Source organism: Babylonia areolata, chromosome 6 (assembly GCF_041734735.1).
Source record: "Babylonia areolata isolate BAREFJ2019XMU chromosome 6, ASM4173473v1, whole genome shotgun sequence".
Classification (NCBI taxonomy): domain Eukaryota; kingdom Metazoa; phylum Mollusca; class Gastropoda; order Neogastropoda; family Buccinidae; genus Babylonia; species Babylonia areolata.
Window position 1 is genome coordinate 45222000 of NC_134881.1, and position 14647 is coordinate 45236646.

The following is a 14647-nucleotide window of genomic DNA, read 5'->3' on the forward strand; positions in this document are numbered from 1 at the left end:
TATATGTATTTGACTGTGCTTTCATATGTGCTTGTACAAGTAAGTGTTCATCTCTGTGAGTGTGTGTTTGTGTGTGTGTGTGTGTGTGTGTGTGTGTGCCGTGGAAGCTGCGATACTTAGACTAGAAATGAGTGTGTGGAGGAGGGGGGTAGAGGAGGTGCAAGGTAATGTGTGTGTGTGTGTGTGTGTGTGTGTGTGTGTGTGTTGGAGCTCATGTACGTTTATATGTATTTGACTGTGCTTTCATATCTGTGAAACTGCATGTTTGGTGCATTTCTGTTATGCATGTGTGGGTGTATGTGTGAATGTGTGTCTTCATGTTTTACATTTATTCGCTTATTTATCACCATTGTTGTCTTATTTATTTATTTATTTATGTTTTATTATTATCATTTTATTAGTATTACTAATATTATTACTACTACCTTTTTCTATATTATAATTATTATTTATTTATTTATTTATGCAAGCTTATCTATTATTTATTCCCCCGTTTTTTGTTTGTTTTTTGTTGTTGTTTTTTGTTTTGTTTTTGTTTTTGTTTTTTTCTCAAGGCCTGACTAAGCGCGTTGGGTTACGCTGCTGGTCAGGCATCTGCTTGGCAGATGTGGTGTAGCGTATATGGTTTTGGCCGAATGCAGTGACGCCTCCTTGAGCTACTGAAACTGAAACTGAAAACTGTTGTGGTGGTGTGGGTGCACTGTTAGAGAGGTTTGTTGTGGTGGTGTGGGTGCACTGTTAGAGGTTCGTTGTGGTGGTGTGGGTGCACTGTTAGACATGTTGTAGTGGTGTAGATGCACTGTTAGACAGGTTTGTTGTGGTGGTGTGGGTGCACTGTTAGAGAGGTTCGTTGTGGTGGTGTGGGTGCACTATTAGAGAGGTTCGTTGTGGTGGTATGGGTGCACTCTTAGAGAGGTTCGTTGTGGTGGTGTGGGTGCACTGTTAGAGAGGTTCGTGGTGGTATGGGTGCACTGTTAGAGAGGTTCATTGTGGTGGTGTGGGTTCACTGTTTGATACAGGATCGTTGTGGTGGTATGGGTGCACTGTTAGAGAGATTCGTTGTGGTGGTATGGAAGCACTGTTAGAGAGGTTCGTAGTGGTATGGGTGCACTGTTTGATACAGGATCGTTGTGGTGGTGTGTGTGCACTGTTAGAGAGGTTCGTTGTGGTTTGGATGCACTGTTAGGTTTAGGTTCGTTGTGGTGGTGTGTGTTTGCACTGTTAGAGAGGTTCGTTGTGGTGGTGTGGGTGCGCTGTTAGATTCGTTGTGGAGGTGTGTGTGCAATGTTAGACAGGTTTGTTGTGGTGATATGGGTGCACTGTCAGATATAGCTTCGTCGTGGTGGTGTGGTGCACTGTTAGAGAGGTTCTTTGTGGTGGTGTGGGTGCACTGTTAGATATAGGTTCGTTGTGGTGGTGTGGGTGCACTGTTAGATATAGGTTCGTTCTGGTGGTGTGGGTGCAATGTTAGACGGGTTCGTTGCGGTGGTGTGTGTGCACTGTTAGAGAGTTTCTTTGTGGTGGTGCGGGTGCACTGTTAGACGGGTTCGTTTTGGTTGTGTGAGTGCACTGTTAGAGAGGTTCGTTGTGGTGGTGTTGGTGTGGGTGCACTGTTAGACAGGTTCATTGTGGTGGTGTGGGTGCACTGTTAGATAGGTCCCCTTCCCCACATTCTCCTCCAGTGCTTATGCTCTGTACCCATGTCGACGTTAACTCAGTATGTAACTAAATTGACACTGTCGATGTCAGATCCATATGTAACTAACTTAACTATGTCGATGTCAGGTCCATATGTAACTAACTTAAACCATGTCGACGTCAGATCCATATGTAACTAACTTAAACCATGTCGATGTTAAAACCACATGTAACTAACTTAACCATGTCAGTGTTAAATCCATATGTAACTAACTTAACCATGTCGATGTTATGTAACTAACTTAACCATGTCGATGTTAAATCCACATGTAACTAACTTAACCATGTCAATGTTAAATCCATATGTAACTAACTTAACCATGTCAATGTTAAATCCATATGTAACTAACTTAACCATGTCGATGTTATGTAACTAACTTAACTATGTCAGTGTTAAATCCACATGTAACTAACTTAACCATGTCGATGTTAAATCCATATGTAACTAACTTAACCATGTCAATGTTAAATCCATATGTAACTAATTAACCATGTCGATGTGATGGAACCAACTTGACCATGTCGGTGTTATGTAACTAATTAACCATGTCAGTGTTCTGTAACTTGTTAACCATGTCTGTGTATGGAACTGATGAACCATGTTGATGTTATGGGACTAACTTGACCGTGTCGGTGATATGGAACTAATGAACCATGTCAGTGTAATGTAACCAATTAACCATGTCGATGTTCTGTAACTAATTAACCATGTCGGTGTGATGGAACTAATTAACCATGTCGGTGTGATGGAACTAATTAACCATGTCGGTGTAATGGAACTAATTAACCATGTCGGTGTGATGGAACTAATTAACCATGTCGACGTGAGGGAACTAATTAACCATGTCGATGTGATGGAACTAATTAACCATGTCGGTGTAATGGAACTAATTAACCATGTCGGTGTGTTGGAAAACTTCCTTCCTGCAGGTTCAACATCTGGACCAAAACGTCGTATCAGAACTGCGCACGCGCACCGACATGGACTGCGGTCACCTGATGTCTTCCAGTCCCATCGTGCATTGCCGCAGTCAGGGGCCAGCACTCCTGAAGCCTGTGGTCTTCATGCTGCCCTGCCCCCCCAACCCTGCCGCCCGCCCCCCCAACCCTGCCGCCCGCCCTAACCGTCCCGCGACCAGTGTGGCCCGCCAGGACAGAGTGGCGGACAGGGTGGACGCAGGGCCTGACCAGAGACCGGCCACTGCCAGACCGCTGCTGACCGCCACCAGGAAGACTGGTGAGGACACTTCTAGTCATTCGGGTGGGACGAGAAACTTAGGTCCCGTGTGCAGCACGCGCGTTGCGCATCGGGAAAAAAAGAACCTACGGCAACGAGAGTGTTGTCCTCTGGCAAAATTCTGAATAATAAATCCACTCTGATAGGCGTAAATTATACTTCCATGCACTCAAGGTCTGACAAAGCCCGTTGTGCCATGCTGCTGGTCTGCTGCAGCACACATGGATTTGTCCGAAGACAGTGAGACCTCCTTGAGAAACTGAACCCGAAAACGGAAACTGTGCAGCCAAATGAGTGAGAGTAAAATGACACAGTAAACGTATGTTGACACATTGAATGTGTCAGTGTGCTGAATCAAGGACCTGTGTTGATGTGTGTAATGTTGTATTGCTGTGTGTTGTTGTGTGTCCAGAGGAGGCGTGTAATGTTGTATTGATGTGTGTTGTGTTGTTGTGTTTCCAGAGGAGGTGTGTAATGTTGTATTGATGTGTGTTGTGTTGTTGTGTTTCCAGAGGAGGCGTGTAATGTTGTATTGATGTGTGTTGTGTTGTTGTGTGTCCAGAGGAGGTGTGTAATACTGTATTGATGTGTGTTGTGTTGTTGTGTGTCCAGAGGAGGTGTGTAATGCTGTATTGATGTGTGCTGTGTTGTTGTGTTTCCAGAGGAGGTGTGTAATGCTGTATTGATGTGTTCTGTGTGTCCAGAGGAGGTGGTGGAGGAGGAGGTGCACGTGCTGTGGCGGCAGGACAGGGGCACGTGGAGCAAAATGACTGACGTCAACTTCCTGCACTCCAACAAGAAGGACCTCGTCCTCTTCCACATGCGGGACGTGGTGCACAGGTCAGGGGTTCGGACATCCTAGTCTGTATTTGTCAGTTGATGGGGACACAGGTCAGGGGTTCGGACATCCTAGTCTGTATTTGTCAGTTGATGGGGACACAGGCATGGGGTTCGGACATCCTGGTCTGTATTTGTCAGTTGATGGGGACACAGGTCAGGGTTCGGACATCCTAGTTGTATTTGTCAGTTGATGGGGACACAGGCATGGGGTTCGGACATCCTGGTCTGTATTTGTCAGTTGATGGGGACACAGGTCAGGGTTCGGACATCCTAGTTGTATTTGTCAGTTGATGGGGACACAGGTCAGGGGTTCGGACATCCTGGTCTGTATTTGTCAGTTGATGGGGACACAGGTCAGGGGTTCGGACATCCTAGTTGTATCTGTCACAGTTGATGGGGACACAGGTCAGGGGTTCGGACATCCTAGTTGTATCTGTCACTGTTGATGGGGACAGAGGTCAGGGGTTCGGACATCCTAGTTGTATTTGTCACTGTTGATGGGGACACAGGTCAGGGGTTCGGACATCCTAGTTGTATTTGTCACTGTTGATGGGGACACAGGTCAGGGGTTCGGACATCCTAGTTGTATCTGTCACTGTTGATGGGGACACAGGTCAGGGGTTCGGACATCCTGGTCTGTATTTGTCAGTTGATGGGGACACAGGTCAGGGGTTCGGACATCCTAGTTGTATTTGTCACAGTTGATGGGGACACAGGTATGGGGTTCGGACATCCTAGTCTGTATTTGTCAGTTGATGGGGACACAGGTCAGGGGTTCGGACATCCTAGTTGTATTTGTCACAGTTGATGGGGACACAGGTCAGGGGTTCGGACATTCTGGTCTGTATTTGTCAGTTGATGGGGACACAGGTCAGGGGTTCGGACATTCTGGTCTGTATTTGTCAGTTGATGGGGACACAGGTCTGGGGTTCGGACATCCTAGTCTGTATTTGTCAGTTGATGGGGACACAGGTATGGGGTTCCGACATTCTGAGTTGTATTTGTCAGTTGATGGGGACACAGGTCAGGGGTTCGGACATCCTGGTCTGTATTTGTCAGTTGATGGGGACACAGGTCAGGGGTTCGGACATCCTAGTTGTATCTGTCACTGTTGATGGGGACACAGGTCAGGGGTTCGGACATCCTAGTTGTATCTGTCACTGTTGATGGGGACACAGGTCAGGGGTTCGGACATCCTAGTTGTATCTGTCACTGTTGATGGGGACACAGGTCAGGGGTTCGGACATCCTAGTTGTATCTGTCACTGTTGATGGGGACACAGGTCAGGGGTTCGGACATCCTAGTTGTATCTGTCACTGTTGATGGGGACACAGGTCAGGGGTTCGGACATCCTAGTTGTATCTGTCACTGTTGATGGGGACACAGGTCAGGGGTTCGGACATCCTAGTTGTATCTGTCAGTTGATGGGGACACAGGTCAGGGGTTCGGACATCCTAGTTGTATCTGTCACTGTTGATGGGGACACAGGTATGGGGTTCCGACATTCTGGTCTGTATTTGTCAGTTGATGGGGACACAGGTCAGGGGTTCGGACATCCTAGTTGTATCTGTCACAGTTGATGGGGACACAGGTCTGGGGTTCCGACATTCTGGTCTGTATTTGTCAGTTGATGGGGACACAGGTCTGGGGTTCGGACATCCTAGTCTGTATTTGTCAGTTGATAGGGACACAGGTATGGGGTTCCGACATCCTAGTCTGTATTTGTCAGTTGATGGGGTGACAGGTGCTGTGTATTTAGTCTACGCCTTAAAGCTCAGACACACAGTGTGAATGCTGACCAATACAAACACAGCACAAAACAACAGCGGTGACAGAAACGCCATTCTCGTGCCTTGCGTGCATTTTTTTTAAAGGGGACACAACTCCGTCTTAATTGAAGGGAAGTGTGATTTCCCCTTTTTGTCCTCCCATTGAAAAGTTGTCATCAAATTTCTATTCAGCCAAAACCAAGCATGGAGTTTAACACTTTCATTGTTAAACTTTCTTCCACCAATAAGAGGGTTCTCCTCCTACCTACCTACCTACCTACCTATACAACTCTGCTGCAGCAAAGGGGTTTGTAAGGTCCTCTACCACCCCCTTCACACACTTCAACATCCTCAAACATGAGTATTGTGGGATTGTGAATTGTTTACAACAGATGGGGATAACTAACTCAGTGACAGGGAACTGTTTACAACTGATGGAGATAACTTCTGTTCATATTTCAGCCTGACTGTCAGTGACAGGGAACTATTTACAACTGATGGAGATAACTTCTGTTCATATTTCAGCCTGGCTGTCAGTGACAGAGAACTGTTTACAACTGATGGAGATAACTTCTGTTCACATTTCAGCCTGTCAGTGACAGGGAACTATTTACAACTGATGGAGATAACTTCTGTTCACATTTCAGCCTGGCTGTCAGTGACAGGGAACTGTTTACAACTGATGGAGATAACTTCTGTTCACATTTCAGCCTGACTGTCAGTGACAGGGAACTGTTTACAACTGATGGAAATAACTTCTGTTCACATTTCAGCCTGACTGTCTGTGACAGGGATCTGTTTACAGCTGATGGAGATAACTTCTGTTCACATTTCAGCCTGACTGTCAGTGACAGGGAACTGTTTACAACTGATGGAGATAACTTCTGTTCATATTTCAGCCTGACTGTCAGTGACAGGGAACTGTTTACAACTGATGGAGATAACTTCTGTTCATATTTCAGCCTGACTGTCAGTGACAGGGAACTGTTTACAACTGATGGAGATAACTTCTGTTCACATTTCAGCCTGACTGTCAGTGACAGGGAACTGTTTACAACTGATGGAGATAACTTCTATTCATATTTCAGCCTGACTGTCAGTGGCAGGGAACTGTTTACAACTGATGGAGATAACTTCTATTCACATTTCAGCCTGTCAGTGACAGGGAACTGTTTACAACTGATGGAGATAACATCTGTTCACATTTCAGCCTGTCAGTGACAGGGAACTGTTTACAACTGATGGAGATAACTTCTGTTCACATTTCAGCCTGTCAGTGACAGGGAACTGTTTACAACTGATGGAGATAACATCTGTTCACATTTCAGCCTGTCAGTGACAGGGAACTGTTTACAACTGATGGAGATAACTTCTATTCACATTTCAGCCTGTCAGTGACAGGGAACTGTTTACAACTGATGGAGATAACATCTGTTCACATTTCAGCCTGTCAGTGACAGGGAACTGTTTACAACTGATGGAGATAACATCTGTTCACATTTCAGCCTGTCAGTGACAGGGAACTGTTTACAACTGATGGAGATAACTTCTATTCACATTTCAGCCTGTCAGTGACAGGGAACTGTTTACAACTGATGGAGATAACATCTGTTCACATTTCAGCCTGGCTGTCAGTGACAGGGAACTGTTTACAACTGATGGAGATAACTTCTGTTCACATTTCAGCCTGGCTGTCAGTGACAGGGAACTGTTTACAACTGATGGAGATAAACATCTGTTCACATTTCAGCCTGGCTGTCAATGACAGAATGCTTCCTGTTGCAGACTCCTGGTTCTGCGGACGCGGGCAGGGCTGCCCCCCAGCACGGTGGAACGCACGGCGGCAGCTCTGGAGCACCTGTCGGGGCACCACGCTGTGCACCTGGTCATGAGGCAGCACGCGCACCTCCCCCACCAGGTGGTCCTCACCTACACCCTCCCTCCCAACCTGGAGCGAACGCTGCGCACCCTTGCGGAAGAGGGCTACTCGCAAGGCCCACCACCCACCGGCCAAGTCAAACTGCGCGAGGGGCAGCTGTTGGAAATCTCTTTTCGCGGCAACCTGAAGCCCAGGGACGACAGTGAGTTTGTTCCTCTGTGTGCTTTCCACAACTCGCTGCCCTTCCGCGCGCAGTTTTCCGTCACGGAGATCGACGAGTTTGCCCAAAAAGGGTTCGCCAGTTACCGGGGCTTCGTTCAGTTCACCACCACCTACACAGCGCCTTTCAGAAGGAGCAACTCCGCCACGGGGATGGCGCTGAACGGAGATGGAGACTGCACGCGTCCGCTGCCGTGCTTCGTCAGCGGGAAGCATCTGGTAGCGGAGCTGCTGGCTTCTCTGCCCAAGGTAGGTGGCGGGGGTCCCGGCTCTGGCCAGCTCTGTGCCAGCCAAGGCAGTGTGTGACGACATCCATCCACACCAGCGGGTTATCATATCTACGGTCACACATCACACACCGGCATCTGCGCTATTGCGCCAGCCTTACATAATTCTGATACGTATTTCAGCACAGTATTCACAATGATTTCCGACGACAGGCCTGCACTTGCGATACTATGCGCGGACACACACACACACACATACATACACACGCGCGCGCGCGCGCGCGCGCGCGTTTTCTTCTATTTGTTAAAAGTCACTAATCACCAATAATATGTACGAATAGGCTGTACGTAACATAGGCAATCAGTCAACCAAATGTGACGTTTTTTTTCCCAACAGCCGGAGCCCACCACACCCAGACCGCTGACCACTGCCCCCGTCACCCTCAGGTCTTACGGTCAGTGTGATGTCTGTCTGTCTGTCTGTCTGTATTCCCTGCCCCCGTCACCCTCAGGTCTTACGGTCAGTGTGATGTCTGTCTGTCTGTCTGTCTGTACCCCCTCCCCCCGTCACCCTCAGGTCTTACGGTCAGTGTGATGTCTGTCTGTCTGTCTGTCTGTACCCCCTCCCCCCGTCACCTTCAGGTCTTACGGTCAGTGTGATGTCTGTCTGTCTGTCTGTCTGTCTGTACCCCTTCCCCCCGTCACCCTCAGGTCTTACGGTCAGTGTGATGTCTGTCTGTCTGTCTGTCTGTCTGTACCCCCTCCCCCCGTCACCCTCAGGTCTTACGGTCAGTGTCAGTCTGTCTGTCTGGCTGACTGGCTCGCTGCTTGTCTCTTCTTCCCCCTCCCCCCGTCACCTTCAGGTCTTACGGTCAGTGTCACGGTTGGCTGTCTGTCATTCTGCCGGTCCCCTCCTCCCCCTGACTTCTCTCTGTCCACTTGCCTGCCTCTCTCCCCACTTTCTGCAGGCTTTATCACGTGCACACACTTCGTGTGAATACATCAACGTCCGAAGGCTGCACACACACACACGCGCGCGCGCGTGCGTACGTACGAAGTCACAGCCACAAATTTAACGACATATTTTAGTTCACTCACTTACCACCGTCAAGTTCTCACGACTGGGGAATTGCAACTAAATAATTGTTGCTTTCGGTGTCAAGTTGTTGAATGGGGGATGGAAGGTGGTCGAAATGAAATTTGAACCATTACAGGAAGCGTCCTGATTTGACTCGGTGTGCCGCTTGTTTTCGTGCATGCAAGTTGCCGGGAAGCTCCACGAAAGCAGCAGTGGCTTCAAGTTGCTTCCCTTCGTCTTTGTCGTACTTATTTGTCGATTGTTTCCCCTTTTCTGTCTTCACCGGCTTTGTTGTTGTTTTTACTGTTCTTATCATTGTTATCTTGATCATGATCAAGCTGCGATACGTAGACTAGAAATGAGTGTGTGGAGGAGGGGGGTAGAGGATGTGCAAGGTAATGTGTGTGTGTGTGTGTGTGTGTGTGTGTGTTGGAGCTCATGTACGTTTATATGTATTTGACTGTGCTTTCATATCTGTGAAACTGCATGTTTGGTGCATTTCTGTTGTGCATGTGTGGGTGTGTGTGTGAATGTGTGTCTTCATGTTTTACATTTATTCGCTTATTTATCACCATTGTTGTCTTATTTATTTTATTTTTTATTTTTTCATTTTATTAGTATTACTATTATTATTACTACTACCTTTTTCTATATTATAATTATTATTCATTTATTTATGTAAGCTTATCTATTATTTATTTCCCCGTTGTTGTTGTTTTTGCTTTGTTTTTCTCAAGGCCTGACTAAGCGCGTTGGGTTACGCTGCTGGTCAGGCATCTGCTTGGCAGATGTGGTGTAGCGTATATGGTTTGTCCCAACGCAGTGACGCCTCCTTGAGCAACTGAAACTGAAACTGATCATGATCACTGTTACCATTCTTATTGTTATCATGATCGTGATCACTGTTAATGTTACTATTCTTATCATTGTTATCATGATCACTATTATTTGTGTCATTATTGTTACTGTTCTTATCATGGTCATCATGATCATGATCACTATGATATGCAGTATCATTATTATTGTTACTATTCCTATCATTGTTATCATGATCATGATCACTGTTATTGTTACTGTTCTTATCATTGTTACCATGATCACTGTTATTTGTTACTGTTCTTGTCATTGTTATCATGATCATGATCACTGTTATTGTTACTGTTCTTGTCATTGCTATCATAATGACTATTATTTGTGTTATTATCGTTACTGTTCTTATCATGGTCATCATGATCATGATGACTATCATTTGTGTTATCATTGTTACTATTTTTATCGTTGTTATCATGATCATATTCACTATTATTTGTGTTATTATTATTACTATTCTTATCATGGTCATCATGATCACTATTATTTGTGTTATTGTTGTTACTGTTATTATCTAATACCATTATTTAGGCGCCGTGACAGAACTGGTGAAATGTTTGACTTGTGATCCAGAGTTCACGTGTGATCGGGGTTCGAGGCCTCGCTTCAGCGAAGTGCATTTTACTCCCGTGTTCCTGACTCCACCAATGTATCTATGGGTACCTGACTTGGGTCGCGGAAACCGGTTAAAACGGCGGACAGGATTGGGCCCCGCCTTCCTGTGCCGAGCCCTGGACACAGTGGATATGAATTCGCAACCCCAGTGGCCGTAATTTTTTTTAATGCGGATGATTTTTTTGTATGTGTACATTTCGCGTTGGCCGTGCCTTCTGATGCCAAACCCTACTCAAAGTGGATATGAAATAACTGCCACGATGGCCGGAATAGGCTTTGGGGTCTGTAACCTTGTAACCTAATTATTAGCCAAGCAGTATCGTCATCAGTATCTGACGGGCGCAATAGCCGAGTGGTTAAAGCGTTGGACTGTCAGTCTGAGGGTACCGGGTTCGAATCACGGTGACGGCGCCTGGTGGGTAAAGGGTGGAGATTTTTACGATCTCCCAGGTCAACATATGTGCAGACCTGCTAGTGCCTGAACCCCCTTCGTGTGTATATGCAAGCAGAAGATCAAATACGCACGTTAAAGATCCTGTAATCCATGTCAGCGTTCGGTGGGTTATGGAAACAAGAACATACCCAGCATACACCCCCCCGAAAACGGAGTATGGCTGCCTACATGGCGGGGTAAAAACGGTCATACACGTAAAAGCCCACTCGTGTGCATACGAGTGAACGCAGAAGAAGAAGTCATCAGTATCATCATCATGATTGTCATAATTGTATTATCATTAATTTTTGCTATGATCATTATGGCGGTGTTCTGATCGAAGGCCCGGTCACCAACGAACTGTTGCGTCACGTGGCCCAGCAACTGGCGGCCGATGACTGGCGACGCCTGGTTCCCATGCTCAACATCCGGCGCACGCGCCTGCAGGCCATTCTACGTCAGAACATGACCACGCCACCCTGGTTGCCGGTCTATGACGTGCTGCTCACCTGGTCCAAAAGGTTGCCCCAGTCCTTTGATAGGGTTAGTCCCTCCCACCACCACACACCTTCACTCCTAATCTGTTGTCTGTCTGTGTTTCTATGCATGCATGGTGTGGAAACACGTGCAATGTGTGGTGTGGATACAAGTGTGCATGTGGTGTGAAATATAGGTGTGTATATGTAGTGATGACACAGGTGTGCATGTGTGGTGTGGACACAGGTGTGTATTGTGGTGTTGATACAGGTGTGTATGTGGTGTGGATATGTGGTGTGGACACAGGTGTGTATTGTGGTGTTGATACAGGTGTGTATGTGGTGTGGATATGTGGTGTGGACACAGTGTGTATTGTTGTGTTGATACAGGTGTGTATGTGTGGACACAGGTGTGTATGTGGTGTGGACACAGGTGTATATGTGGTGAGGACACATTTGTGTATGTTTGGTGTGGACACAGTTGTGCATTGTGGTGTGGACACGTGTGTATATATTGTGTGGTCACAGGTGTGTATATGGTGTGGATACACGTGTGTATATATGGTGTGGACACAGGTGTGTATTGTGGTGTCGATACAGGTGTACATATGGTGTGCACAGGTGGAGATGCTGTGTGCGGCGCTGATGGCAGTGGGCCGTAGCGACCTGGTGGAGGAGGTGCGAGACAAGGACTACAACTTCCGCCAGAACCAGGCCATGTCTGCCAGAGGTAGGCCATGTCCGCCAGAGGTAGGCCTTGTCCACCAGAGGTAGGCCATGTCTTCCAGAGGTAGGTCAGAGGTAGGCCATGTCTGCCAGAGGTAAGCCATAGGCCATGTCCACCAGAGGTAGGCCATGTCTTCCAGAGGTAAGTCAGAGGTAAGCCATGTCTGCCAGAGATAAGCCAGAGGTAGGCCATGTCCACCAGAGGTAGGCCAGAGATAGGCCATATCTGCCAGAGGTAGGCCATGTCCACCAGAGGTAGGCCAGAGATAGGCCATATCTGCCAGAGGTAGGCCATGTGTGCCAGAGGTAGGCCATGTCCGCCAGATGTAGGCCAGAGGTAGGCCATGTGCGCCAGAGGTAGGCCATGTCCGCCAGAGGTAGGCCAGAGGTAGGCCATGTGCGCCAGAGGTAGGCCAGAGGTAGGCCATGTCTGCCAGAGGTAGGCCATATCCGTCAGAGGTAGGCCATGTGCGCCAGAGGTAGGCCAGAGGTAGGCCATATCCGTCAGAGGTAGGCTAGAAGTAAGTCATGTCCACCAGAGGTAAGCCAGAGGTAAGTCATGTCCACCGGAGGTAGGCCAGAAGTAAGTCATGTCCACCAGAGGTAGGCCAGAGGTAAGTCATGTCCACCAGAGGTAGGCCAGAAGTAAGTCATGTCCACCAGAGGTAGGCCAGAGGTAAGTCATGTCCACCAGAGGTAGACCCGCACGTCAATCACTGTGCAGTCTCTTTCGTGTATGTGGGGGGGCGGGGTGTATCGTAAAGTCCTTAATCACCAAGGAAGACATCCACACACACACACACACACACACACAAGCGCGCACGCGCATTTGAATGAAAGGGTATTTCCTTGTAACAAAACCCGATAATTAATGATCAAACTATCACAGAAGCGTTGCTAGCAAATCCTTCTTGTGGACGAACGTTTTTCTTAAAATGTCGCCTGGTGATGAATGATTGTGACTGGTACTTTCCTCGTCACCAGTCACTTTTCGTCCGCGTATGTTCCGGTAAGATAATTTGTATGTCTGTTTAGTGTGCATCAAAATTAACTATGTTTAATGGATTCCTCTGTGTGTTACTGTATTTCAGTATATCAATCACAAACTAATGTTTAAAAAACGATGTGACCATTGCAGAAGCGTTGCTGAACAAAGCCTTCGTGCGGATCGCCAAGCACGAGAAAGCGGTCAGCCAGTGGAGACGTCTGGCCGTCTTCCTGGGTCTGAGCGAGGAGCAGGTCAAGGTAATTGCCGACAGCACGAGCAGTGCACGTGAGCGCTGCATTCAGAGCCTGCAGCGGTGGAGGAACAATCTGGACGACTCCGGGGAGGCTGTGGCCACCGTCACTGTGCTGTCCCACAAACTGCGATTGTGTCGCTACCGTGCCCTGGCTCGTAAGTCTGAGAGAGAGAGAGAGAGACAGAGACAGAGACACACACACATACAGTGAGACAGAGACGACAGAGAGCGACCGACAGACATAGTGACAAAGAGTGAGGAAAGTTTCTCCTTTCGTCAGCTAAAAGAGGGTTTTACCAAGATCGTTCATGAAACCCGCCCCAAGTGTTCACTGCGAGTGGCAGTCTAAAATCAACAGACGTTAATTAAATTGAAGCGCGCGCGCACACACACACACACGCACGTACGCACTCACGCACGCATACAGTCATACGCCTGTGGAATTCATTTAACTTTATTGCTCATGTTGGAGTCTTCGTCTGCTTTGCAGGAGACATTGAGTCCATCCGCTAGAAGGGTGAAATCCAAGGGACCTCAACAACCTGTCTCATCACGTGCTTGCAACGTCATTTTCAACTTTCGTCACGTTTACTGACGTCACTGACGACTTTTTGTCACGAGCTTCGAAGATGTCCACTTTAAAAAAAAAAAGAAAAAGAAAAAAGGTAACACAGAACAAGAAACAATATGGATGATTATGAGACCTAGTGTGTGTGTGTGCGTGTGTCTGTGTGTGTGAAACTCTTGAAAATATTGTTGAAATATGGAAGGAACACACAAAGGCTATCCTGTGATTAAAAAAAATTGTATTGGAGTGGAGGAGAATAATGTTCACAGCAGAACAAAAAACGTGCTTTATTCCTTTAAAACATGTTATTGCCTCATGTTGCAAGTGATAGATGAACTGTGCTGTATTGAATTGAGCTTACGAAACCTGTTTGCTTTGGTGGTGGTGGGGGTTTTTTTTATGGGTCTTTTAAGCAACATGTGATCATCACGTGGCGTTTATAAACCACGTTTCTTTTCAAACAGCTTTTTAATTTCAGGTAGGATTTATGGGGGGTGGGGTGGGGGTGTAATTTCCTGTGTCAGTATTCTGAATTCAGGATCCCAATTCAATGGACATTTTCGTTCGTTTTGCGATGTAGACATGTGAGATATAAATGACATGTAGCATGTAATCAATCCTTGTAATCAAGACTTAGGCTTAAAAACAACGTGAAGTGACCCAGATCACGAACATGAACCAACACTTGACGACTGATGCTGCCACGTTTGCTTGTTTGTTTGTTTACCTTTGTATGGTTGGGGGGGTGGAGAGGGGGGCTGTACACTGAAA

At 47.0% G+C, this 14647-nt stretch overlaps 1 protein-coding gene across 2 annotated transcripts in view; it reads left to right on the forward strand.

Moving 5' to 3' along the window:
- LOC143283075 (death domain-containing protein 1-like) overlaps positions 1-14363 on the forward strand; it is a 39276-nt gene extending 24913 nt beyond the window's left edge. The window contains exons 6-13 of one of the 2 annotated variants that reach the window (XM_076589110.1): positions 2629-2935; positions 3640-3775; positions 7330-7891; positions 8267-8324; positions 11209-11408; positions 11963-12071; positions 13206-13463; positions 13799-14363. In XM_076589110.1, coding sequence (XP_076445225.1) covers positions 2629-2935; positions 3640-3775; positions 7330-7891; positions 8267-8324; positions 11209-11408; positions 11963-12071; positions 13206-13463; positions 13799-13821 — 1653 coding nt within the window. In that variant the 3' untranslated portion in view covers positions 13822-14363. The remainder of the gene's footprint in view (positions 1-2628; positions 2936-3639; positions 3776-7329; positions 7892-8266; positions 8325-11208; positions 11409-11962; positions 12072-13205; positions 13464-13798) is intronic. The other variant, XM_076589111.1, reaches the window with a different exon arrangement.
- Positions 14364-14647: the final 284 nt, after the last annotated feature.